General features: G+C 35.2%; 1 protein-coding gene across 2 annotated transcripts in view; it reads left to right on the top strand.

Annotated features, from left to right (window-relative positions):
- The window catches only part of LOC125238297 (tachykinin-like peptides receptor 86C), a 91,493-nt gene that overhangs the window by 48,514 nt on the left and 16,744 nt on the right, over positions 1 to 26,235 (top strand). For both annotated transcript variants that reach the window (XM_048145589.1, XM_048145596.1), the window contains exons 5-8: positions 299 to 376; positions 1,321 to 1,468; positions 12,667 to 12,863; positions 14,877 to 14,980. In XM_048145589.1, the coding sequence (XP_048001546.1) occupies positions 299 to 376; positions 1,321 to 1,468; positions 12,667 to 12,863; positions 14,877 to 14,980 (527 nt within the window). The remainder of the gene's footprint in view (positions 1 to 298; positions 377 to 1,320; positions 1,469 to 12,666; positions 12,864 to 14,876; positions 14,981 to 26,235) is intronic.

Raw genomic sequence — 26,235 nt, 5'->3', positions numbered from 1 at the left:
CACAAAATACAGTTTTACAAACTTGTTACCTCCATGTGTTCTAAGGGTATTTAAAGACAGAGCGACAACTAAGTGATCCAAGAGTGTTCCTATTTCAATAAAATCTTGTCATTAAGTGGAGTAGGTAACATTATTTTACTCCTATCATTCATGCCTAAAATCTTCATGTTCTTCATGTGTTTGTTTGTGATAGGAACCTGCTTGAGACTGAAATTCTGAAACATCTTTTTGTCAAAATCCTAATTGTTGATATCACGTTGATACGATTGTTCGTTTCCTAATAACAAATGTTTTACAGGTATATCAATGGTGAAAGAGAAATATGCTTCATTAAATGGCCAGACGGTAGCTATCCAACATCAAAGACGGATTATTGGTAAGAAAATAAAATATTTATATAACTTAATTTATTCATAGACGCAAATACCTACATTGTTTGTTTTGTTGTACCTAGAAGCAAACGCGAACACTGCCAAGTCAGCTAGACTCCTGCGGGTAATAAATTCATTCAAGTGACATTGAAAATCTTTTGTTTATGGCCAGTGTCTCCTAAAATGGTTTTATTTTGAGATAAAAAACGTATAATTTACAAAAATATAGTGCTTAGTAAAGGTAACGTTATAGGTTCTATCGAACATTCCCTATACATATAATTATGTTCGTATGATTTCGCCCCTTTAACGCCCGTTAAACGTATAAATATTTTTCACACTGGAACTCACTGTATTAGAATACATTTCACTATGACACATAATGCATTAATGTTGCACATCTATTAATTTGTATTAATCATATAATCGCGCGCCGTGTCAACTCTTAAGTATCTCCTAATTAACAATTTGGTGCTAGGTGACGGCGCCCTTATGCTCGTTTATATTCAGATCGTTTTATTTACACATGTAATACTAGTAATAATCAAGTCCGTAATTATTATTTAATGGTACTTTATCACGTATCACCTTACACGTGAATAAAGTCACACGTGTAAGGATTTATTGGTTGCTAAAAGGTTATTGCTCAAATGCTCATATGAATTGATTTGCTGTGCCCTTGCAGGGCGTCACACACGTAAGCTCTGATATACATATTAATATGTAATGTTATGAAATAAATAATTAGATTTAACCTAATACAATTTTCACTCATAATTTTATAGAGTAATTTTGTACGTGGCTGGCATGCCAGTAGTGCAAGCTACGGGTACGGGTATGTGTATCGCAGACCTAATACGTTTTATGGCCTTGGGCTCGGTGGAGTCTGTCCCATTTGAGCTTAAGACTTATGTTAGTTAGTAGTGTTAACGCTCATGTTCTTCTACAGCTACAACTTAGTGTTCCTGGGCGTGACGTACGTGCTGCCTATGATCGTGATGGTGTGGGCGTACGCACGCATGAGCGCGGCGCTGCGTGGGCGCGCCATCGGCGAGTGCACGCACCACCAGATGCAGGTGGTCAGAGCAAAGCGGAAGGTTAGTTGTCATTCAATGTTGCTATATATCTGTAACCTAGTGTTCCTGGGCATGACGTATGCGCTGCCTATGTTTGTGATGGTGTGAGCGTACGCACTACACGCGGCGCTGCGCGGGCGCGCCATCGGCGAGTGCACGCACCATCAGATGCAGGAGGTCAGAGCCAAGCGGAAGGTTAGTTGTGATTCCACCATATTCTACAGCTATACATATAACCTAGAGCTCATGGGAGTGACGTAAGTGGTACCTATGTTTATGATGGTGTGAGCGTACCTATGCACTACGCACACATGAGTGCGGCGTAGCCCGGACGCGCGCAATCGGCACGCATCACCAGAGGCAGGTGGTCAGAGCCAAACGGATGGTTAGTTGTAATTTATCTTTTACCTACACCAAGAACCTACAGCTCTTGGGCGTAACATACGTGTACGTGCTACCTATGTATGAATGTAATGGTGTGGGCGTCGGCGCACGCACACACAGATGCAGGCGGTCAGAACCAATCGGAATGTTCGTTATCATTAAATTATTTGAATTTAATTGAACCCCTGTTTTTTGTTTTCTATTATTTGGTAACCTACTACGTGAAAATGCTTGATAACCCTTTAATGTTTACTGTAGTCAAATGGCTACAACTGAAATGGCATATAAGTCAATGTCAATTATAGACTGACGCATCAACTCAAAGTCTTATAAGTATGCGATGTTTATATTTTGCACATTAGACATTTCAGAACTAAAATAAAGGGTACCATATGCATTTAGGACGATACGGTAGGGGTCAATTCTCCATACAAACGCTCTCGACTATTTCCTCCCTGGTTTTTGAAGATAGAGCAATGATTTTTTCAACACAGATTGTTTTTATTTTTATCTGTGTCGGACCGTTTTGATTTTTTTGATATTATGCTTTTTGAAGACTCTAGAGCCAATCAAAAATTTCCAAAAACGGCCTTTTTCATTGTGGCGCAAAAAAGGTGTGATACTCAAGATTGGTAACAATTAACCAAAAAAGCTAAACGGTCCGACATAAATTATTTCATTGTTATTCAGATTCTCAAATTTCGTTCCGATTGATTAAGTTTTGAAGGAGGAAAGAGTCGAGAGCGGAACCTCGATTTTAAAGATTTTTTTTAAATATCTTTTGGCTGAGTTGTTCTTAATGGACAATTTTTTTTCAATAAATCTAGTTAATAACACTTGTATTTATTTAACATTATTTAACTAAAATTCCTAAGTTGAAAGGGGGGCTCCTTTCCATTTTAGCATTTTCGCTACCGTATCCTCTTAAGGGTTATAGTTTTGAAACCTGACATGATACCTATTACATTCCAAAACAAAGAATCTTCAAGAAAGTTATTCATTTCGTAGACAGTTATGGTAGTTATGTGACTTAGACCTTAATCAAACTTTGATTAAACTATTAATAAATGAGAATGACAGACCTTCATCCCATATTAATTTGAATTTAATCATAACATTCATAACTACATTAATATCAATGTAAGATTCTGTAATATATGCTCCTAAGTATTTCTTGGTTCAAAGTAAACACGGCAAACGAAGACTGGCACTTCGTAGAAATAAATGTCCTTCCCAAGAAAATGGCTGTGAGGGCCATAAGCAGTGCTTAATATATAGTAAATATTTGATCTGCCTTAACGGTGTTTAGATTGGAAGAAATCTAAAAACACGATCACTTAATAATTGAATTGAATACCCTTCAGTACCTACTTAAATCGACATTTGTCTAAAAATTTCACGCGGAACATCCATATCAAAAAGGAACTAGTTTAATCCACTAACCACTGAAGCTCTATTTCCAATGACAATCAAAGCTCTTTCGTGGTTCAATACTGTTCAGACCGTTCATAACTCACGCACAACATCACGCTTTCCGTCCTGCTTCAACTTGCCCCGCTCTCCCCAACTTTTTTTGCCAGGCTAAAGAGACAGCGGATCTAAAGAATAAAGCTCGATACCTTTTCAAAATGTTATTCACAAATGACTGGACTATCAATGAACAGACAGAAGCAGGATCTGATATTTTTCTTTTTACCTAAGGGAATTTTTAAAACGTTCTTAGGTAACTTTCTTAAATAACTAGTCATTAATAATTCAATGTCACGCTCACCCTACTCTAATTTAAATTCCGGTTGAATGGTGTCCTGAACTTTAGCGGTCTACAATCACGGCAATGAAGTCTGTAAAGTCCCGTTACTTTATTTACTCGTACTAAGTAAAACTTTGCCGAACGAATAAGATCAGTCGAACCTACGCAGTCGAAGATTTGCTGCTGAAGTTTTGAGAAAGAATCTCAATAGGTTATCGGAAGGTTATGGCTATATTGTTATTAAAATTCAATTGTTATAGCCAATTGTTATAGCCACTGTATCATTTTTTATAAATATCACCAGTTTCTTTTAGACCCAATATAGCCAAATTTATGATAATATTTAGGGTGCCGGTGCTGCGGTTACAGAACCGTCAAGTTTTATCTTTTGTATAAAATGGGGTGAAATTTGGCAACAGGAACTGAAAAACGAAGTGATTTCCTATCTTCCTAAACAAATACAAAAAAAGGAAAATACTTTACTGCGATGGAAACCTTTGTCACACAAATACGGATTCTCTGATGCGAAAAATTACAGTATCGGCCCTGTGATAGGTTTTATAATAACTTCTCAAGCTAGCCGAAGATAATGGGTATAGAGGATTTTACAAAGAGAAAAATTCAAATCAAAAGTAGGGTAAAATTAAAAAAAATAAACAAAAGGTAAAATTTATAATAAAATTGTATTGACTGCTACCTCTTTGCCCAGGCACAGGGTTAAAATATTTAGAATCTCAATTTTAACAGCAGACTGCAGACCCATATTCTTTAGGCCCACTTGCACCAACCACTTAACTCAGGGTTAGTGGGCTGTCGGATTACCATTATCTTGCATAATTTTCTTTGTCATATTTTACCTTCGCATAATAACGCTTGGCAGAATCCTCTTTTCGCAGAATGACTTTTTGCATAAATTTCTTGGCATACTGTCATTTTGCAGAATTATTTAACCCTTAAATGCATGGTGATGTATATATGCATCATATATTTGATGGCCCGTGGCTCGATATGTAGCTATCCAAAATCACATTTATTTCTTAATTATTATTCATTATTTATTACTATTTAATATAAATTTTTTTTTATAGCCTACTGTAGTGTCCCACTGCTGGGCAAAGGCCTCCCCTCGCTTCTTCCACTCAACCCTGTCATGTGCGTAATTTTGCCAGCTTGGATAAAATGCGTTCAAGTCGTCCCGCCATCTCTTTTTCGGTCTGCCTGAACCCCGGCCTGCACCCTCCACGGTGTTCCGTGGGTCCCACTCGGTAACCATTTTGGCCCACCATTCAGGGTGCATGCGGCAGACATGTCCAGCCCAAATTAAATAAATTAAATAATATAATGATTTACTATTTATTATTTGAGGATTAAGATGAAATGGCGGAAAAGTGTGAAAAAACAGGACGATGGCGATTTTTAGTATGTGATTTAGGCTGATTTTTTCGGAGTTAACTTAATTAGTTTATGTTTAAACATTTTATCATAAAGGTTTCACAAATAGTTAATAGTAGTAATTTTTTTAAAATAAAACTTACCAATTACGATATATTTATATAAATAAGATTTGGCCTATTTAACTTCTAACACTAATTTAGTATAAAAATCGATCATAAATATTTTTTTTATTATTTATCCCAGAGTCACAAAACTATTGTCTATCACATATATTAATATCTCGTTAAAAGAAAAATTCATGCATTTAAGGGTTAAAGCAGAGTAATACAATAGCATAATGGTAAATAGTATAATAGTCGTATTTATAATCGATTAATTGTTTTGTCGAAAATTGTGTCGCATTCTATTGGCTTCATTCTGTCATTTCGCACAATTGTCTTAGGCAGAATAATACATTGGCATAATGTTGATGCGCAGAATAATGCCACTTATGTTTTATTTATTTTTTACATTAAAAAGGAGTTTCTGGTTTACTCACTGTCAACCTAACACGCTCCTCCTCGCTTCGCTCGTCGTCGCACCTAAACCGACTCTGTGACATATAAGATTTCTGTGCCGTGTGAGTATTTTGTCTGGATAGGGATTCTAACCTAATCTACATTTCTGGCAACATGTCAAAATAAATTCGGCGGATCGTCTATTCGGTGCAAAATAAAATTACAGTCAACAACATGAGTTGGTATTATGCGACATAAAATGCTGCAAAAGTAAAGTCGACGATATTAACAGTATGCTATTACTAATTCGGTGAAATGTAATGTATACTATATACAATGCTGCTATATTAAAATCGACAATATTAGTATTCTGCTATCCAGAATTCTGCCATTCAGAATGCGATGCGATGCGATATGGCAGTTATGCTATTTATACAATTATGCAAAAGTATCATTCGGGTAAAAATGTTTCTGCGAAAACTGCTATGCCAAATGTATTTCGGACAATCGATATTCTGCAAGATAAAGGTGTTAGGTTGACAGTGAGTAAACCAGAAACTCCTTTTTAATGTAAAAAATAAATAAAACATAAGTGGCATTATTCTGCGCATCAACATTATGCCAATGTATTATTCTGTCTAAGACAATTGTGCGAAATGACAGAATGAAGTTAATAGAATGCGACACAATTTTCGACAAAACAAGGCGCAACATTACTGCAGAAGACGTAGCAACCACCGGAAATAATTCCCATAAAATGTTTATTAATGAGCGTCTGACATATGAAAATAAACAACTTTTTCGTGCGGCAAGACAACATTCCAAGGCATGTAATCATAAATACTGCTGGACATCTGCAGGATCCGTGTACGTCAGAAAACACGACGGCGCGGCTGCCATTCGCATCCGCAACCATCGCGACTTGGATCGTGTCACCGGAACCTCTAACAAAGAATCCAAGAGTACGTATGAACCTCCTGATATCGGATACACCCTGGACGATACGGGATTTCCTAAGGCGACGACAACAGACCCTACAGTTCAATCCGAAGAGTAATTCGTATAATTATACTAATTTCGTCTACTTTAGTTTTCTAGTTATACTTAACACAATATGTCGGCAAACTATGCCATTTTTATTTATTATCTGCATAATATGCGTATTGATTACACAAATATATACACACTCACATTTATTTAAACACTCACTACACTCTTTCACGCATACTCACACATCACACATACACTACAATAGACAAATACATATTGAATGTCATAGATTACAATATTTTTCTGCAAACACTTCCGCCGCAGCAACACCACACTAGTCACGCTCTTGCTCGCCGCTTTATACAGCCATGGCCGGACTAGACCTAGGAAATGAACTTGACAACTCCTTCCCTGTAAACTGTTACGTTGCTGATTCTGCGGAGCATTGCCTAAACATCATAAAGCCTAACTTCTCTATGAAATTTCTTACATTGAATATTAGAAGCCTTCAGCATAATTTTGATCAATTCATTGTGACGTTCAACCGGCTAAAGATAGATTTTGACGTGGTAATTTTGACAGAATGCTGGCTGAAGGAGGGCTCAGTTGTAGGCCACCTCGATGGATATACTGCACATCGCACTACGAGATCCCACAATCAAGCTAGCGGAGTAGTAGCTTATGTAAGGAAAACCCTTAACGCGACTGTCACCGAACCAATTATACAAGATTCAGATAGCCTTTTCATTGATGTTTCGAACCGTTTTTCTTTGCTAGGTTTATATCGTTCTCCTTCTTTTATAAATCCTACCCCATTTATAGACTCTTTGGATAATTTTATAAAAAATGAAACTCACCGCTCTAACTGTTTTATAGTTACGGGTGATATTAACATTAACATCAACTCTCCCTGTTCTGATACATATGCTTCCGAGTACTTATGCATGTTTGCTAGTCTGGGATTTTCTCCTGCAATTGATAAACCAACAAGGAAAAACTCTTGTCTGGATCACTTCTTTGTGAGGTCAGCTAAGGAATTTACATCAGTGGTCTGTGTTTCTGATATAACAGACCATGACCTTATTATGATCGGTGTTTCGCCCCATAATAAGGTCAATATTAATAAACCATCTAGAATAGTCATTAGTCATGACATTGAAGCCATCAGAGTGCAACTTCAAGAAGAAAACTGGCAAGCGGTCACCAGTAAAACATCTGCTACCGAAGCTGCAGAAGCGTTTTTCTCCAAATTATCTTACTTAATTTCAAAGCATTCCTCACAAAGAAGAGTAAGTAATTCAAAACTAATTTTAAAACCCTGGATGACACCAGGTCTGATCAAATGCTCTAAATTAAAGGACAAACTACATGTCGATTGCAGAAAAAACCCCGACAGTGAAATTGCTAAAATAACTTACAGTAGATACAGGAATTTCTATATTAGTATACTACGAAAAACCAAGGACGATTATGACCGGAAACAACTTTTAGAAAATAAGAATACTCCAAGAAAACTCTGGAGCACTATTAGAAACATAGCTCACCTTAATCGGGACAAGCACACACCTCATGAATTAACTACAATCAAACCTAATATAGCGGACTCGCTAAATCACACCAATGAGTTCTTCTCATCTGTAGGTAAAAACTTAGCAAATGTTATACTCTGTGAAAAAAACACGACGGAGGCCACCCTTGCGTCCGAAGTTGCGTTACCCAACTCCCCCCTTAGGTCTATGTTTTTACATCCTACCGACGATTCTGAAGTAGAGAAATTAATCATGTCACTAAAACATGACTGCGCATCCGGTATTGATAAAATTAGCGCTAGTATGTTAAAACATCTAAAGGACTATGTTGTCAAGCCCCTCGTTCACATCTTTAACCTCAGCATCTCAACGGGCATATTCCCGGAAGGCTGGAAAGTAGCAGCAGTAGTTCCTGTTCACAAAGGTGGTGACAAGTACAGCCCTGGGAATTACCGTCCTATTTCTCTCCTCAGTAGTATGTCAAAAATGCTAGAAAAAATAGTAAATAATCAACTTGTAAATTTTCTTGAATCAGAAAAACTGCTCTCCCAAAGACAATTTGGTTTTCGGAAGAGCAGATCTTCTGAACAAGTAGCCACCCTACTAGTTAACCTTGTGTCGTCGTATCTTGACAGAGGCGAATCTTGCGTTGGAGTTTTTCTAGATCTGGCTAAGGCGTTTGACACTGTCTCAATCCCAATACTACTTAAGAAGCTAGAACTGCTGGGCATTCGTGGTATAGCATGGAATTGGTTTAAAAGCTACATTACAAGCCGGAGACAGTGTGTGAGACTCGGCACCCTACTTAGTGACTCAACTCCGATAACCTTTGGTGTACCACAAGGCAGCATCCTCGGCCCAACCCTATTCCTAATTTACCTCAATGATTTAATCTCCTTACCGCTCAGCCACGCTGAAATTATCTGCTACGCAGACGATACTGCTCTGCTGTTCCACGATATCTCCTGGGAGCGTTGCTTTGCTGTAGCTGAGGCAGGTTTATCTTTGATCGCCAAATGGCTTGCAGACAACCTGCTCTCTCTTAATACTTCAAAAACGAAATATTTATGTTTCCATAAAACGGCTTCTTCTGCCCCCAGTACTCGACGAAACCTCACGCTTTACTGTGACAATTCTACTACTCTCTCTCAAAGGACACGCGATGTAGTCAGTAACAGCAGAACCATAAAGTACCTAGGCATTACACTCGATGAAAACCTAAATTTCAAAAAACACATCGATGTCCTGTCGTCAAGAGTCAGAAAAGTCGTTTTTATTATGAAGCTATTGCGAAATTCTGCTTCAAAGAAGCTGCTAAAGCTCATTTACATATCCATTTGTGAATCGATCCTATCGTACTGCATTGGCGTATGGGGTGGTTGCTCTAGCTCTGCGCTACTACCCCTTGAAAGGGCCCAAAGGTTTGTGCTTAAAGTCATGCTTGGAAAGCCCCGATGGTTTCCAACGGTCACTCTTTATAAGGATGCGGACGTCCTCAGTGTGAGGAAATTACTAATACTTCGCGTCTCAATTCACACACATCGAAAAACTATAAATTCTGAAGAATACACCTCATTAATCCGTAATAGAACCTTTAAAATTCCTATTCCCACCACAAAAACAGTGTTCGCTAGACGTTTCCCTAATGGTTAAAAGATCTTAACTATAGGCAAATTGAAATGCTGCTGAAAGTCAGCACCTGACCGCTCACAAATGTACACACACCCACACACACACACACACACACACACACACACACACACACACACACACACACACACACACACACACACACACACACACACACACACACACACACACACACACACACACACACACACACACACACACACACACATACACACAGACACACACACCCACACTCGCACACAGTCACACACAACTATCTTATTGTTAACGCATAATTTTAATATTACTAGAATACCAAAATGTTATGTTCACCTTATTTTGGCTGCCACGTGACAGGCTTAGCCTAGTGTGGGGCCACGGGACAAATAATGTACGATTGTATTAATTTCTTTTAACAATAAACTATTCTATTCTATTCTATTCTATAAAGGGAACCCGTCAATCTGTCAAGTTGTTATCTGTCAAGTTCCATTCGTTGGTACAAGTGGCCCTTACATATGTAAGTACTTACTTAATATGTTAAACTTGTTCAATATTAGCTTGTTCTCTATTAGCGTCACGTGCATGAAACCTGTATCACAATGTATCAAAAACTATCTTCTAAATATGTCTGATAAAAGCGAGATAAAAGTGCAGTGTGATACTATACAGCACGACCACGGATGATTTTATTAATTCTGATGTGGTACAAATTCACGAAAAAAAATGTACTTTTTTGTACTGACATTTAAAAAAAATGTACCCTTATGATTTTAAAGTTTCGACATAGGGCCCGTGGTCGTGCTAGGTAGGTACTTCCTGGCACGACCACACTATATTTAATGAGATTTTAAATTTCTGTTGCAGTAGAAATTCACGAAAAAAAATTTACTTTTTTGTACTTACCTTTTAAAAAAAAATACCCTTATGGTTTCGGAGTTTTGACATGGGGTGTGGTCGTGCTGGATAGGTGGTACTTCCTGGCACGACCACACTATATTTAATGATTTTTTTAATTTCTGTAGTGGTACAAATTCACGAAAAAAAATGTACTTTTCTGTACTTACCTTTTTATAAAAAGTACCCTTTTTCGGAGTTTCGACATGGGTTGTGGTCGTGCTAGATAGGTACTTAGACCGCACTAAGTTTTTGAAGTAATTTACATAGTACAATTTCAAAACAGTTTAGTATTCATTTCAAAATTAAACATAAATATAGTGTGGTCGTGCCAGGTAGTACCACCTATCTAGCACGACCACACCCCATGTCAAAACTCCGAAACCATGAGGGTATTTTTTTTAAAAGGTAAGTACAAAAAAGTAAATTTTGTTTCGTGAATTTGTACTGCAACAGAAATTTAAAATCTCATTAAATATAGTGTGGTCGTGCCAGGGAGTACCTACCTAGCACGACCCCGGGCCCTATGTCAAAACTCCAAAATCATAAGGGTACATTTTTTTTAAACGTCAGTACTAAAAAGTACATTTTTTTTCGTGAATTTGTACCGCATCAGAATTAATAAAATCATCCGTGGTCATGCTGTATAGTATCACACAAAGTGCAGACGAAAAAGTATTTGGATAGGTTCACTCAAGCGGCCATTTCCGGTGTTTTCCCATGAACACACATCAAATGTTTCGAGCAGTTCCGGGCATATCTGCCATCCAATTGATACGATAGAAATATCCATACTATATTATAAATGGGAAAGTGTGTGTGTCTGTTTGTTTGTCCGTCTTTCACGGCAAAACGGAGCGATGAATTGACGTGATTTTTTAAGTGGAGATATTTGAAGGGATGGAGAGTGACATAGGATACTTTTTGTCTCTTTCTAACGCGAGCGAAGCCGCGGGCAAAAGCTAGTATGTATATATTTTGAAACTAATAAAAACGCGTCAATTACATTTCCTTTAACTGGCAAATAAATATCTCTTAACTATATAAGTACAAATGAATGTATATGCGTAAGTAGATGCCTACACTCTAAAAAAAATTTGGTTGCTCCTATCAATATTTTGATAGTCGTAGTCAAGCATCTTGATTCCATACGAGCCTGATAAGATCTTAGACAAATCGAATAAGGTAATTTTGATTGCTCTTACTTTTGCAACGTAACTGAATCGATTAAGATCTTGTTCAATAATTCCATGAAAAATAATTATGTTAACTAAATTACCTTAGTAAGTTCAACTAAGGATTGAATCAACCTATGTTACATAGTTATGCCTAACAAGTTCATAATTGATTCAAGGTGTACAATGGTTAGGAATAACAAAACACCTAAGTTATTAGTTCAATCATACATTCCCTTGTTGTTTTTAGTAATTTGAATTATATAAGATCGTAATTGTAGTAATTAACTTAACGTCAACTAGGAGAAAACTGCTCTTAGTTGGTCTTCATTTTTTAGAGTGTAGGAACAGAAATATATTTTCCATCTGCATTATTTTTGTCTTCATCACAATTATTACGAATTCATTCGCAAGAAATACATATGTGTATACAAAGTCGTTTTTATGATTATGTACGTTTACCTATTTAGTGCCTACACGAGAGCAGTTACTTTATATTTAGAACGCGCATTAGAAAATTTATAGCTTTCGTCTGTAAAAGACACATTTATATAATGTATTTAATATCTGATTGTATTAATAATACGTTGAATTCGCAAAAGGATTTAATTAAGTGCCTAAAAAAATGTAGGTGTGTCATTCTCTGTTAATATTGCCTGCATTTGGGTGTAATCGCCAGGACTCTTTTGATATTGTCGCAACCATTTTGTATGGGTTGCGGCAATATGGCAGGCATAATTACAACGACCATGTACAACGTATATACATGTATGTTACGGTGCGTGTTATATCTTAAGAAAAATATTTAGAATTATCTGCTGATAATTGATAAAAACGTTAGATACTATCCACTGATTTTTTTACAACAATATTTAACATTTTTTTATAACAACGTAGGTACATAATTTTAATTCAGCACGATGTAACCCGTAGCACGCTCTTTAAACACCGTCTCATAGTTTCTCTTTCTCAGGTGGTACGAATGTTCGTTCTGGTGGTGATGGTGTTCGCGCTGTGCTGGCTGCCGTACCACGCCTACTTCGTGTTGGTGTACCACCACCAGCGCCTGGCCTCGGCCCCGGTAGCGCAGCACGTGTATCTGCTATTCTACTGGCTCGCTATGGCCAACTCCATGTTCAACCCTCTTATCTACTACTGGATGAGTAATAAGTAAGTTCCTCAGCATATAATACCAGCCCCTCTCTAGTACCGCGGACGTGTCGCAGCCTCATTTCAGATACAGTTGTCGTTGTGTGCGTGCATGATGACACGATTCGCTCTTCGTTCGCATGTACAGTCAATCAATTGAAATCCTAGGCCACTGTAGAACTATGTCATAGTGACGTTATAAATCAGATTGTAAGAAATAACTTACTGGTTGTAGTGGCCTAGGGTTCCAATTGGTTGAATGTACCTTCAGCATGGAAATTATGCGAGTGTATTGCGCAATAAGAGCGACTTACAAGTCCGTGGTTTCAAGGACTTACGTCAAGCATATTCAATACAAATCGCCCGGTATGTCAGATTGCCTTCTATATATATGGTAAGTACTTACCTACCTACCTCAGTGCTCATTTACACGGTGCTCAACTCGCACGCGATTTTACTTACATCGCGGACTGTTGAGTTTACATTGAGTTCAGCCAGCCGATCAAACACCACACTGTGATGAACCTCTCGTGCGAGATCTTGTACCGTGTAAATCAGCCCTAAATGCACATTTATTCGTGTTTGATCTTCAACAAGGTGAACACCGTGGGCGGGTTAAGTATGACCGAAATTGCAATAAATGACGAGTAATAAAATTGTGCTATATTGTAAATGTATTGCTCGGTAGCTTTTGAAATCAAGTTGCCTGTTACCCACATAGGTACTTGTAAATGGGTTATTATTAGCACGCCAGCTTTATTTTCATATATAAATTAAAATTCAAGCTCTTATCGCAACTTAAACAATTGTTTATTTTAGTTATATAATTATAAGGTTTACCTAAATCAAAGTTATTAACGGTTTTTTGTTTATTATCAAACCGTATTCTATTTGTTCCAACACGTGATACAGTATGCTTATATTGCTCTCCAATACTTCTTTTACCGTCGACTGACTTGATAAATGGTAATCCTTGATGATGCCTCCGACGTCGACGTATTGGAAATAGCTAATAATACAATATTGTATTGAATCTCATAATGTTTTCTTATTAATTTGATGCGAAGATAGTACTGGCCAATATGGAGGTATATTTTAAGATAAAAGGCTTGAATATAAAAAGGGCAGAATATATCTAATGTTTTCTAAGAATATAACTAAAAGACGTACTATAATACGTGAGTAAGTATGAGTTTATCACTCAAATATGAAATATTTACTTTGAGACTTTTGTTTAACATGCAACTTTTAGCAAGTCGATATTTACTCCTGGCCAATCTGCCTACAAGGGACCGGTTTGATAAGGGTAAGGTCTTATTGGTTTGAAGATTAAAATAGTCCATAGGAGATAATATTATTTGACCGAGATAAATATTAACTTTGGTTCAATATTAATAAAGTTTAAATTATTCAATTAGTTTACCGTTGTTCACCAAACGTTGTTTACTACCTATCTTAGAACAATTCATTGAGAGATTTTATTAATGTTCATATGCAAAATGAGTATGTACACGTACAGTTAAGTGTAAAAATATGGGTGTACACGTCTTACTCAAAAATATGTCCCATAGTATCTTAGTCTGGTGTAATTAGAGCGTAGTACCATATTTATGAGACGATTTTTTCGGTACATATTTTTGCACTTGACTGTACCTACGTACCATGGTCTGAGGTAACAAACTGCAACATAGCGAAGTTGTTTTGTTACAAAACTGCATTTTAAAAATATAAACGTCTTCCTGCGATTCAGTAGTTTAGAGCCGGAAATCATTTTCGATATAGGTTACTAACTATCTGAAACTGCTGAGAGAAAGCGACGACAAACCCTTTATAGGGCACTGGTCTCAAAAAAGACCACCCTGTATGACTATCTTTTTGTATTTTTTTCTTGTACAGAATTTTTAGGACTACAGGATGGCGATGATGTTTGAACTCACGATTTTTTTGAGTCTTGCCCGTTAAAGGGTTAAATAATATACAAAACCCTTTTTTAAATCATATTAAAATGTCTTTCAAATAAATTTCTCCTAACAGATTCCGGATTTACTTTCGGGTGGTACTTTGTTGGTGCTGTTCTTCAAAAACCAAGACGCCGCCAGAAATGAGTAAACAACTCGAAATGAACAAGTCGTTTTCAGGTAAGAAAACATTTTTGGAGCATTATATATTTTGCTGTATTAAATTAATATATATTGCTATGAAAGAAAATAATATAAGTATATTTAAAAATATGTAATGATGGGACCGACCTCACTGGATATATATGTATATTTCGGTTTACTTGTTTTGGGGAGGGCGGCTTCTCTTCTCTGTATAAATAAATATTTATCTCATTTCCTGTCACTCACAAATTATTTAATCTAATTAAATTACTTTATCATATAAGCATATTTTGCACATTGACATTTTAGCGGATTGACGGATATTTTTAAATTGATACTTCTTTAGATATCTGTGTCATTAGGTCGGCAAAACAATTATATATTAAGGTTGAATGCCTATTATTACCTAAATAAGAGCGAGTTATTTGCCAAGAGTGGCACTGAAGCTTTAGTAGTTTCATGTGTTCTGCCTACCCCTTTATGGGATACAGGCGTGATTGTATGTATGTATGTATAAGAGCGAGCGAGATGGATGGACATGCATTATTGAAATGTATTTCTTACCTAATATTTATTCGTGTGAGGACTCATAAAGTCAAATTAGATGCAGGTTACTTACGGCATTACATAATTAATGTATTTTTTTTTTCTTTTAAATTTACGATATATGTACATACACTATCATAATTGTTAATGACGATGTAAGTAATCATGTTTTAAACGTAACAAAAGTAGTAAAACACAATAAAAGTTGTCGAATATTTATGGTTGTTTAATGTATTATATTACAGGCACGGCATACTATACTATAAGTATACCGTGCCTACTAAGTACTTAGTACAGTCACCAGCAATTAATATTACACTCGTATTACTCTTCGAAGTTCGCAAAAAATATGTGACACGCTCTGTACAAATATAATCGTGTCAGATATTGTAGAGGCCTTCGTTGTTTAACATATTATGTTGGTGACTACTTGTACCTACCTACCTCTATACCTGTACCTGGTGTTGGTACCTACGGAGGTGTTAACCCTTAAATGCATGGTGATGTATATGTCGCAGTAAGATAGATAAAGCCGTTATATAGTTATAACCCTAGGAATATAATTATACGTCGTAACATAGTTAAACGAAAGCGATTAATTGCTATCTTACTAGGAATATAACTATGATACGTTACTAGTTTAGTCATATACTTATATGACTGGATTAAGTTTAGTGAAATGATTGTAGGTAGGAGTGCGGCGGTGCGGCGGAGGTATAGTTATAACCCTAGGGATATAATTATATGCCGTAACATAGCTAAACAAAAGCGATTACCATCTTACTAGGAATATAATTATAATACGGTATTTAAAATTGCAAACGGGACGTAATCGCGTATTACTATGTATTAAGTCCCGTTTGCAATTTTAAATATGTGTAGAAATCGTGAAAGTTTAAATCAGTGTTTTATAATACGTATAGCGGGACGATTTGGAATAACAACACCGCCACTGACGTTAGAACAAAGTTTATTTGGATCGAACATAGTACACAAGGTTTGGTTACTAAACAAACGAATCCAAGCTATAGGTATTAGTTAAAACGTAACAGTTAGGGCATGCTCCCGGTATTTCCCGGTTCTTGATTTTCCGGGAAATACCGGTAATTTTATGGTGGCGAAAGAACCGGGACAAAAATTTAGGAACCGGTGCTCCCGGTTCTTTTCAAAATATCCGATTTATTCATTTTTTAAATTGTATCTGCATTTGGATTTGTGCGATGGCAGTTTTAATTTAATCTGACAAGATAAACATGATATTTATCGCAAATAGTGCAATTTGCAGCACTACACTGCTACAATTATACTACTGAACTTAATCCAGTAATATAACTATATTACTTAACTAGAGACGTATTATAATTATATAACTAAACTAGTAACGTATTATAATTATATTCCTAGTAAGATGGTTATGAATCGCTTTTGTTTAGCTATGTTACGGCATATAATTATATCCCTAGGGTTATAACTATACCTCCGCCGCACCGCCGCACTCCTGCCTACAATCATTTCACTACACTTAATCCAGTCATATAATTATATGACTAAACTAGTAACGTATTATAGTTATATTACTAGTAAGATAGCAATTAATCGCTTTCGATTAACTATGTTACGACGTATAATTATATCCCTAGGGTTATAACTATATAACGGCTTTATCTATCTTACTGCGACATATATATGCATCATATATTTGATGTCCTGTGGCTCAATATGTAGCTATCCAAAATCACATTTATAGCTTAATTATTATTATTTAATAAATAATTAAATAAATTAAACAATATAATGATTTATGCGTTTATGAATTACCCCTTTTAACAACCGTGCAATAAGCCTAAATAGTTGTTTAACTAAAACGTAGATCATCAACGATTTAAGGATTTTTTATGAATAAGGCCGTTACTATTTATTATTTAAGGATAAAGATGAAATGGCGGAAAAGGGTGAAAAAACAGGATGATGGCGATTTTTAGTATGTGATTTAGGCAGATTTTTTCGGAATTAGTAATTAGTTTATGTTTAAACATTTTATCATGGGGGTTTCACAAATAGTGTACCTTTCTAATAGTAGTAAAACTTACAAATAAAACTTACCAATAATTATATATTTATATAAATAAGTTTTGGCCTATTTAACTTCTAACACTGATTTAGTATTAAAATCGGTATTAAATATTTTTTGTATTATTTTTCCCAGAGTCAGAAAACCGTTGTCTATCACATATATTATTAATATCTCGTTAAAAGAAAAATTCATGCATTTAAGGGTTAAATAAGTATGACCACTTTCAGCATCTGTGCCACTGCGGCACTCAATATTTACAACTAGTTACTGAATAAATAAATAAAAATCCGTTTTGCTGTTAAATGTTTGCCAATATAATTATATTACTCGTACCATAAATATATATTCAGCCAAAGTATTTGATACAACCACATTTTAAACCGAAGTGTTTGTTTTCCATCATATTGGGAACTTGTGTACCCAGTCTCACTGGTTCATTATTATATCGCTCAAAACATAATTTTGTTTGCGCAGTATAAACAAACCCTCTTCCCTTGAGTGTGTTTGCCATAAAAATGGTTTTTTATTGCGTCAGCTTTGTTCTCATTTAATTATCTACAATTTATTCGTGTTTCACTACAAAATTCTCAGAATACCTAGATAACAGCTTAAATAAATAAATACTTATACGCCTTTGTTATAGTGATTTTTTTTTACAAATCTGGTATTCATTTATCTAAAGTATCAAAAAACTATTCAAAATAACAAATTATTTTTTAAATAACCATGAATCCGACATTTAAAACTGTTAACACAATTTGTTGTTTTTCTTTGTTACTACAAAACAGTTAATGTGGTTTTCAATTCGTCTGTATGTTTTTTTTTTTAATATATTTTTTTAATGTTTGTTCCACGATATCTCCGTCGTTACTGGACCGATTTTAAAAATTTTTTTTGATTGATATGATACAGATTGGTGCCATTTTTCTCAGAACCCATTTCTGATGATGGGCTCCTGGAGAAATCGAGGGAACTCCTCGAATCTGAAAGGCACACATATGGTGATTTTTGTATTTTTTAAGGAACAGCATACATTTACGTACGGAACATTGACATTTGGTGCAGTGGAACTGCTGATGATGGTCAGAACGGAACTCCTCAAATCTGAACAGCACGCTTATAGTGACTTTGGTATTTTTATAAGAACAGCATGCACTTACGTCCAGAACAGTGACATTTGGTGCAGTGGAACTGCTGATGATGGTCAGAACCGAACTCCTCAAATCTGAACGGCACACCTATAGTGACTTTGGTATTTTTATAAGAACAGCATGCACTTACGTCCAGAACAGTGACATTTATTTAGTTATGTTTGTTAAGAATATTGAGTTTTCAAGTCAAATTTTATCAAGCTTCGATTTATTATAATCGGATTCATGAGGAATTGAGGAAACTCCTCAAACCTTAACGGTATACGTATATTCATTTGTGTTGCCATCAAATAATTAAAGTATTAAAAGCAGTTTTAAAAAATACCTACACATTTCTACATAATAATCCAACATTCGCAAGTAGCTTTCACCAGAACCCCAAAGGCGGCGGTATTTTTTTCTTAAAATATTAAATAATATCTACTTAAGTATTAGTATAATTGTGTACCTACAATCCCACGCGAGTAAATAAACATTACGGTACAAGTCCGGAAAAGAGGAAGTTCAGTATGAGTTGCGATAAATTAAAACAACCGAAGGGATAATGCTGGTTACGAATTTCCTCTTCGCGCGTATATCGTACGACGCTTTACAGTACATAATTATGGCCATTTATATTTTTGACATACCTAGTTGCGTAATGAGCTTCTTACTTAACTAGTACGGAAATACAGCGCCATATGTACTGCAAATTGACATATGAGTATGAGCTTAAAAGCGGTTTAATAAAATCCTTGCAAGTGCATTGAAAAAAAAGGTTTGTCTTTAAATTCGTCGCTGCGCGTGCAAATTTCGCTATGTGTTTTAACCTACTTTACAGGAGACACAAAAAACTGTTTATTTCGGCAATTATTTAACATAAATAAATCAATATTTTTATGGCATAAGTATTTTCACTTTTGCATACATTAAGAAATTACTTGAAATTATATTTTAGTTATTATAAGGTTAAAAAAATATTTTTTTATAAATATGATACATAGCGATTATAATTTGAGTCGTAAATAACCGGTATGTATCTTACAATCACATAACTAGATTTTATTCTTAAGGAACAAAATACAATTTGTGCACTTTATCGTCACATAGTTATTTAATCATATGATTTGAATTAACTATGTTGTTGTTTATTTGTAATTTATCAATTCGTTTTCGAATAAATTATTTCAGAAAAACCACGATTTAATACTATAAGCTACACAATACTATAATAAAAAACTCGATTTAATTAATATATTACTTTACTACCAATATATTACAACTATAATAATATATTTATTCCATTAATTTTTTATGAATGGAGGTTATTTCAGTTACAAAGTTGCTCAATGTGGTATTATGTAAACATTTACGTATTGAATAAGTTTTCATTATGCATGTTTAACTTGAAAAAACCGGATAATGCTAGTCTGGCCCGAACACCGAAGGTTACGTGTACATTTTACTATTTTTTTCTTACAACTATACATTAATAATCATGTACTGATGTATGGTGTAATACGATTTATTTTCCAAATTTTATAGTTTAGGTCAACCGGAAGAACCCTATTAATTTTGACTTCCTTGAGAGTGTAGATTTTTTTTCAACTCAATTAACCTACGTTGTATTTACTTAGAAATAAGGTTTTTTCAAGCTTCAAGGAACGGTACAGTACACTTGAGTATAGGGTTTTTCCGAAATAAAGAATATTGACAAATAGATAAACGGATAGACAAGAAAGTACATAATTGTAAAAGGGTTCCATTTTTCCCTTTTGATCCGAAAAAGATAAAAAATCTTTGTCATTCAAAACTTTATGTGATTTCTCAATTCAGCTTTTTTTCATTTATTAAACATTTCATTTTCATTAATTTATTGTAAAATGTTTCCAGAAAGGATAGGTAGATCTTATCACACAAAATTTCATACAAAACGATGTCTTGCCACTTCAAGGCAATGATAAATTACTTGCTATTTTTTTGAGTTACTTAGCATAAATTTATCTTATTTCGATAGTTTGTAATATACGTTTACACACACTGAACCCTACACGAAATTTGTCAGTATACTAAACACTATAAATTTCTGACAGTTAATCTTAAAAATCAATTTGAAATGATTTATTTTTAACTAATATTAAAAAATAACTATTCGGTCAGAGTGAGTACTTTCAGACATAGTCTCAATAAAAAGGGAAACTACACTCTGTCTCATTTATAGAGGTTATACTTGACGACAAACCCAGCTACCATACACCATTTAAACAAGTTTTAAGAGATTTTTATAAGAAAAGCCTGCTATGTGACGCAAAACACACGATCTGGAAACATATACGATTTCTACAAACAGTACTAAATTATCGCTATGTATGAGATTGTACAAATCGGGCACAAACATCTAACACATCTTATTATACAATATTTCCAAAAATATAGCTAATGTGTCATAATTCACATAGCAGGCGCAATTCCAAAACTGCTGTTATAATATGTAACTATATTATTATAGGTGTCAATTTTAACTCTATCGGATTATCGTCCATTACGGCCAAAGTGCAGTAATATGATAAAAAGGGCACACGAGTGTTATTTATTGACTTATGAGCTTAAAATTGGTTTAATAAGATGCCTGTTACGAGCAAACGTGTTTAAATCCATACTAATATTATAAATGCGAAAGCAACTCTGTCTGTCTGTCTGTCTGTCTGTCTGTCTGTCTGTTGTTACGCTTTCCCGCTTAAACCACGCAACCGATTTTGATGAAATTTGGAACAGACAATCTTTAGACCCTGAGACATAACATAGGCTACTTTTTATTTCGAAAAAAAGGGATGAAGGGGTTGAAAAAGAGGTTGAAAGTTTGTATGGGATTTCTTAATTTTAAAAGATAAAACCATGAAACTTTATATTTTAGCACTTGATAAGAAATCATTGAACATCTTGATAACGGATAGGGATAGGGATAGGGATAGGGATAGGGATTGGGATAGGGATAGGGATAGGGATAGGGATAGGGATAGGGAAAGGGATAGCGATAGCGATAGCGATAGCGATAGCGATAGCGATAGCGATAGCGATAGCGATAGCGATAGCGATAGCGATAGCGATAGCGATAGCGATAGCGATAGCGATACGGATACGGATACGGATACGGATAATATGGGTATCGTTAGAGGGATACGGATAATCGGTCGGCGGTCTCTTACAATCAATGTGCTCTAAGACGATCGTTGTTTGCTTGCTTGAAGATTACGTTTGCGATAAGTATAAGCAAAATGTAAAAAAATTTAAGGGATAATAGAAAAAAGTACTTTTTACCCACCGATCATAGTGTCGAAATACGGGCTATGTGGGATGTTTATAAAGGTTTCCCCAGCGTATATAGAATTACCTACGCTGTGGTCGATGTGTAATATTTCTACAATCATTGCAAGCAAAAGTATTACGTGCAATCGAAATAATCGCAGATAAATATACCTGCAGAGAAACCTAAGGATCCAAATGAAAATCTTAATGAATACTTTTATTACGCGGGCGAAGCCGCGGGTAAAAGCTAGTATATAATATATTCAAAGTCTACTACGTACTTACAGTATATTTTAAATAAAATACTTTACAGATGAATTTTAAGTTTTCAAGATCTTCTGAGACTTCGTTATTTTATTTGCTGTTGTAATATAACAAGTTAGTGTCAGCAGTTTTTAATTGGATTTAAACTGGGAGGTTTAATCTTGTGTCGGTTAAGCAAATTACTCGGTTAGTTATTACTCAGGTACAATTTGTAATTTCGTAGGTACAACACGGTGCTGGGGTAATTAAAATTCTCCTCCGCAGCTTGCTCAAAATGTATCTTAATAATTATGACCCGAGCAAACCTAAGTCTGGCTGAACTTGTTAATACCTACCAAGTTTGTTATTGAAGGCAGCGCACCTTAGAATATTGTAGAAAGTTATGTAATGGAATCTCTTCTGGTGCATGAAGCAACTTTATGAATTCACACGTTAGTAAGCCTTTCTTAAGGTAGTGTTAAGATTGCAACTGCTGCACGGAAACGAGTGTTTATACCAGGTTTTTACTAAATTTTCCTTATTAAAATTACTTGAACCTTCTAATAGTGACAGCTATGCAGTTATTGTACCTATGTCATAGCAGTTAATAGAAATTTGACAGCTTAGTAATCAATGTATCAAAAGTTGATGCAATCACTGGAAACGAAACGGTCAATTACATAGATAATTGAACCGTTGTGTTTCTTAAAATTGTAACAACGAATATCTAATTTATTCACAAGTTTGAAACACTTGATTTACGCAACACAAACGCTCGCTCTTTAAAAATTAGATTATGAATATCTAATTTTTTCACAAGTTTGAAACATTGATTTACGCCACACAAACGCTCGCTCTTTAGAAATTAGATTATGAGAATGAGAGTATATGGATTTCCATCGAGTTACAATCACTCTCAAATACTCCGTCCTTGTCACGTTTAAATAGTTACCTAACTTGCTACCAATCTCAATATACATAGGTACTCATTTAGTAAACAACCTAAATTATCAGACTTAGAGGTATAGTTGTAATAAGCTTTCCATACTTGTTCCGTACAAAACTCGTGCGAAGAGGAAACTCGAAACTCGTTTCGTCGTGTCTTGATTTATCGCCACTCGTTTCGAACTTCCTCTTTTTCGCACTTGTATCATAATTTTGAATAACATTGTTGTAGGTTTATTTACTCGCGTGAGATTGTACCAGCACTGTTTAGGCTGCAGTCGCTGCATTATGCAATAGCACTAGTTCAAAATATTTCAAGCTGAAATTCACCCCCTTGTTCTCATTCACGTACTACTCTCGTTTTGAACAGCTGCCTCGGCCGTTTGGCAGTGTATGTTAGGCTTTAATAAGCTTTTAACGAAACCGTACAACTGCTAAATACCTGTAATGGTTAATTTGATATTCGCATGTAATATTAGGTTTAATAACCATTCCCCAATTTCCCATATTATATAATAGGTATTAAATATGTTCCTTGTAAGAATGGGTTTTAATAATCTGAACCATTTTACCTCGGTACCTCGGTAGGTGTATACAATAAATATAATATTTACTACTGATATAAATTTAGTAGATGTAATAAATCCCGCAAATGCCAGGATCCCGCGGGACTAAAAGTATCAATTCAGTAGAATACCAAGTTGTATTCCTCACGCGGGATTGCATTCCCTAATGTCATTGCAAGTTAAGATTGGCTTTTACTTTTACAAAATGTACAAAATTATGAAAAACACAATCTATTGGTATGCCAACACCCGAGTGTGACCTACTTGCGTGGCGATGGACGGATGTGTGTAAGGTATGCCTGAGATTTTGTGATTTTAATTTTGAATTTTAATTTTATTTTTAGTTTTATGTACTTATAGTAGTATGTCATCGTATCGTTTAAAGTGTATTTAGTCTTGTAACTGTAATACTGTGTAAATATTGAATAAATGAAATGAAATGAAATGTATAAATAGGTACGTACATCACCAAGATCGGTATTGTAACCAAGCCAAAAATCATCTTTACGTACCCTATAAAAGCGAATAGGTACTATTAGGATTTTTACTTTTATTGCCCTATAAATTGATTTCGTTTGGCATTTCCGAGGCGTGAAATGAAATACTTAGAAGGGGCTAGTCGCGACCGGGTCACGCCTGCCTCAGAACGTGTCATAAGCTCCTAAGTGTGGTGAAATAGAAAATTAACCCTGTGACCAGATGGTCACCCAGACGGGTATTATACTTATCTCATTACTTTTCACGTCACTGCTTATCAAAGACATACCTATGTAACTCCGTATAGACGGATTTTTTATTATATTATATTATATGAGCCTCTTCCTCAGCACATTTGTGTGCGTGTGGATTGAGTGAGCACCTTCCAAAAATAAAATAAAATAAAATATGCTGATCATTTAGTAAAAGTTCTAAAACAATTGTAAAACGAATCTCTGAATTTGTAAAAAGATAAATCAAAGTTCTCACAAACCACCAATGAAAACAGTGAATGTATTCATTTAACATATAATATTTATATACTAACATTTAGTAAAAAATATGCCAACCTACCTCTATAAATTTTAGATTACCTAGTGACGTATTTAATTTTTTACAAATAGTTTCTTATGCTCACTCAATCCTCACACTTTTGAAAAGCCGAATTTTGATGAAAAACATAAGATTTAGACCGCTATTATATGTGTATAGTTTAGTAAAAGTGAAATGGGAATTTGTAAAATACAAAACGAACCACTAACGGGTCAGGTTTTTTTATAATAAATTTTTGTACGAGTAAGTGAGTGAGCACGTTAGTCCACACGTTTTGAGAAAGTTAAAAATGTAAATATCTTAAGATTTATAGCACCACAGACACTCGAAAGTACTTCAACATTTAGTAAAATTTTTACTAAATATCCACCATCTAATATTTCATATCCGTTGTCTGGTTTTAAAGATATTCAGATATAACTTTTCTCGTACAAATGTATCAAGTAGGGTGACCACACTATGTCGGCTCCTGATTTTCCCCGCTTTCCCATTGTCATATTGAGATCTGGGGAGTTTCGTTCAATTTTGATAATAGTTTACCGGATTTGTAAGTGGGAGCGAGAAAAGAATAACTATTTCTCGCTCCCACTTACAAATCCGGTACGCTCATCTGTTAGCGCGATTAGATTACCAGGTTCTGGTTTCTTACTAGTGAAGATGAAGAATATTCTTTGTTTCTTACCAATTATCATTCATGTCCTTTTTAATGCATGAATGTCGATATGGTTATTATCCTGACGTGGATAAAAATTACACAATACACATCATCATTAGGCCAAGAACATAACCTAAAAACAGTTTGCAGATGGAGAATTAATATGGTATTAGTTTAATATAAACTATTATCAAAATTGAACGAAACTCCCCAATCTCAATATGACAATGGGAAGGCGGGGAAAATCAGGAGCCGACATAGTGTGGTCACCCTACATGATACATTTGTATGAGAAAAGTTATGTCTGAATATCTTTAAAACCAGACAACGAATATAAAATATTAGATGGCGGATATTTAGTAAAAATTTTTACTAAATGTTGAAGTAAACTAGAACTTTCCTTTGCTAATCCGCGAATAGATAACGTGCAAGTCAATCAGTGCTAACCTGTTATAATTACTTGCGTATTTTTTACATGCAATTAATTTTCCCACCCTCCCACCGCAAAAATAAAAATAAATACGCAAATAAATATAACAACCCACCACCAAATATACAAAACTCGACACGTGTTTCGCCTCTCTACGAGGCATCCTCAGGAGCTGATGTTGACGGTCCGAAGTCCCGCAACTGACTGATCGTCCCCAGAATGGTCGGCCATATTTATACTTTGTCCACCCCCCCTACCAAGCAAGTTAGATGGAAAAATTCGTAATAACGGCGATGACGCAACATTCAACTGCTCATTAAGGATTAACCCCCTATTGTTGTACCTAATTATCTCCAACTGTTCTAGA

The sequence above is a fragment of the Leguminivora glycinivorella genome, chromosome 2 (genome assembly GCF_023078275.1).
Source record: "Leguminivora glycinivorella isolate SPB_JAAS2020 chromosome 2, LegGlyc_1.1, whole genome shotgun sequence".
Taxonomy (NCBI): domain Eukaryota; kingdom Metazoa; phylum Arthropoda; class Insecta; order Lepidoptera; family Tortricidae; genus Leguminivora; species Leguminivora glycinivorella.
Note: the sequence above shows the minus strand (reverse complement) of the source record. Positions and strands in the feature narration are given on the sequence as shown.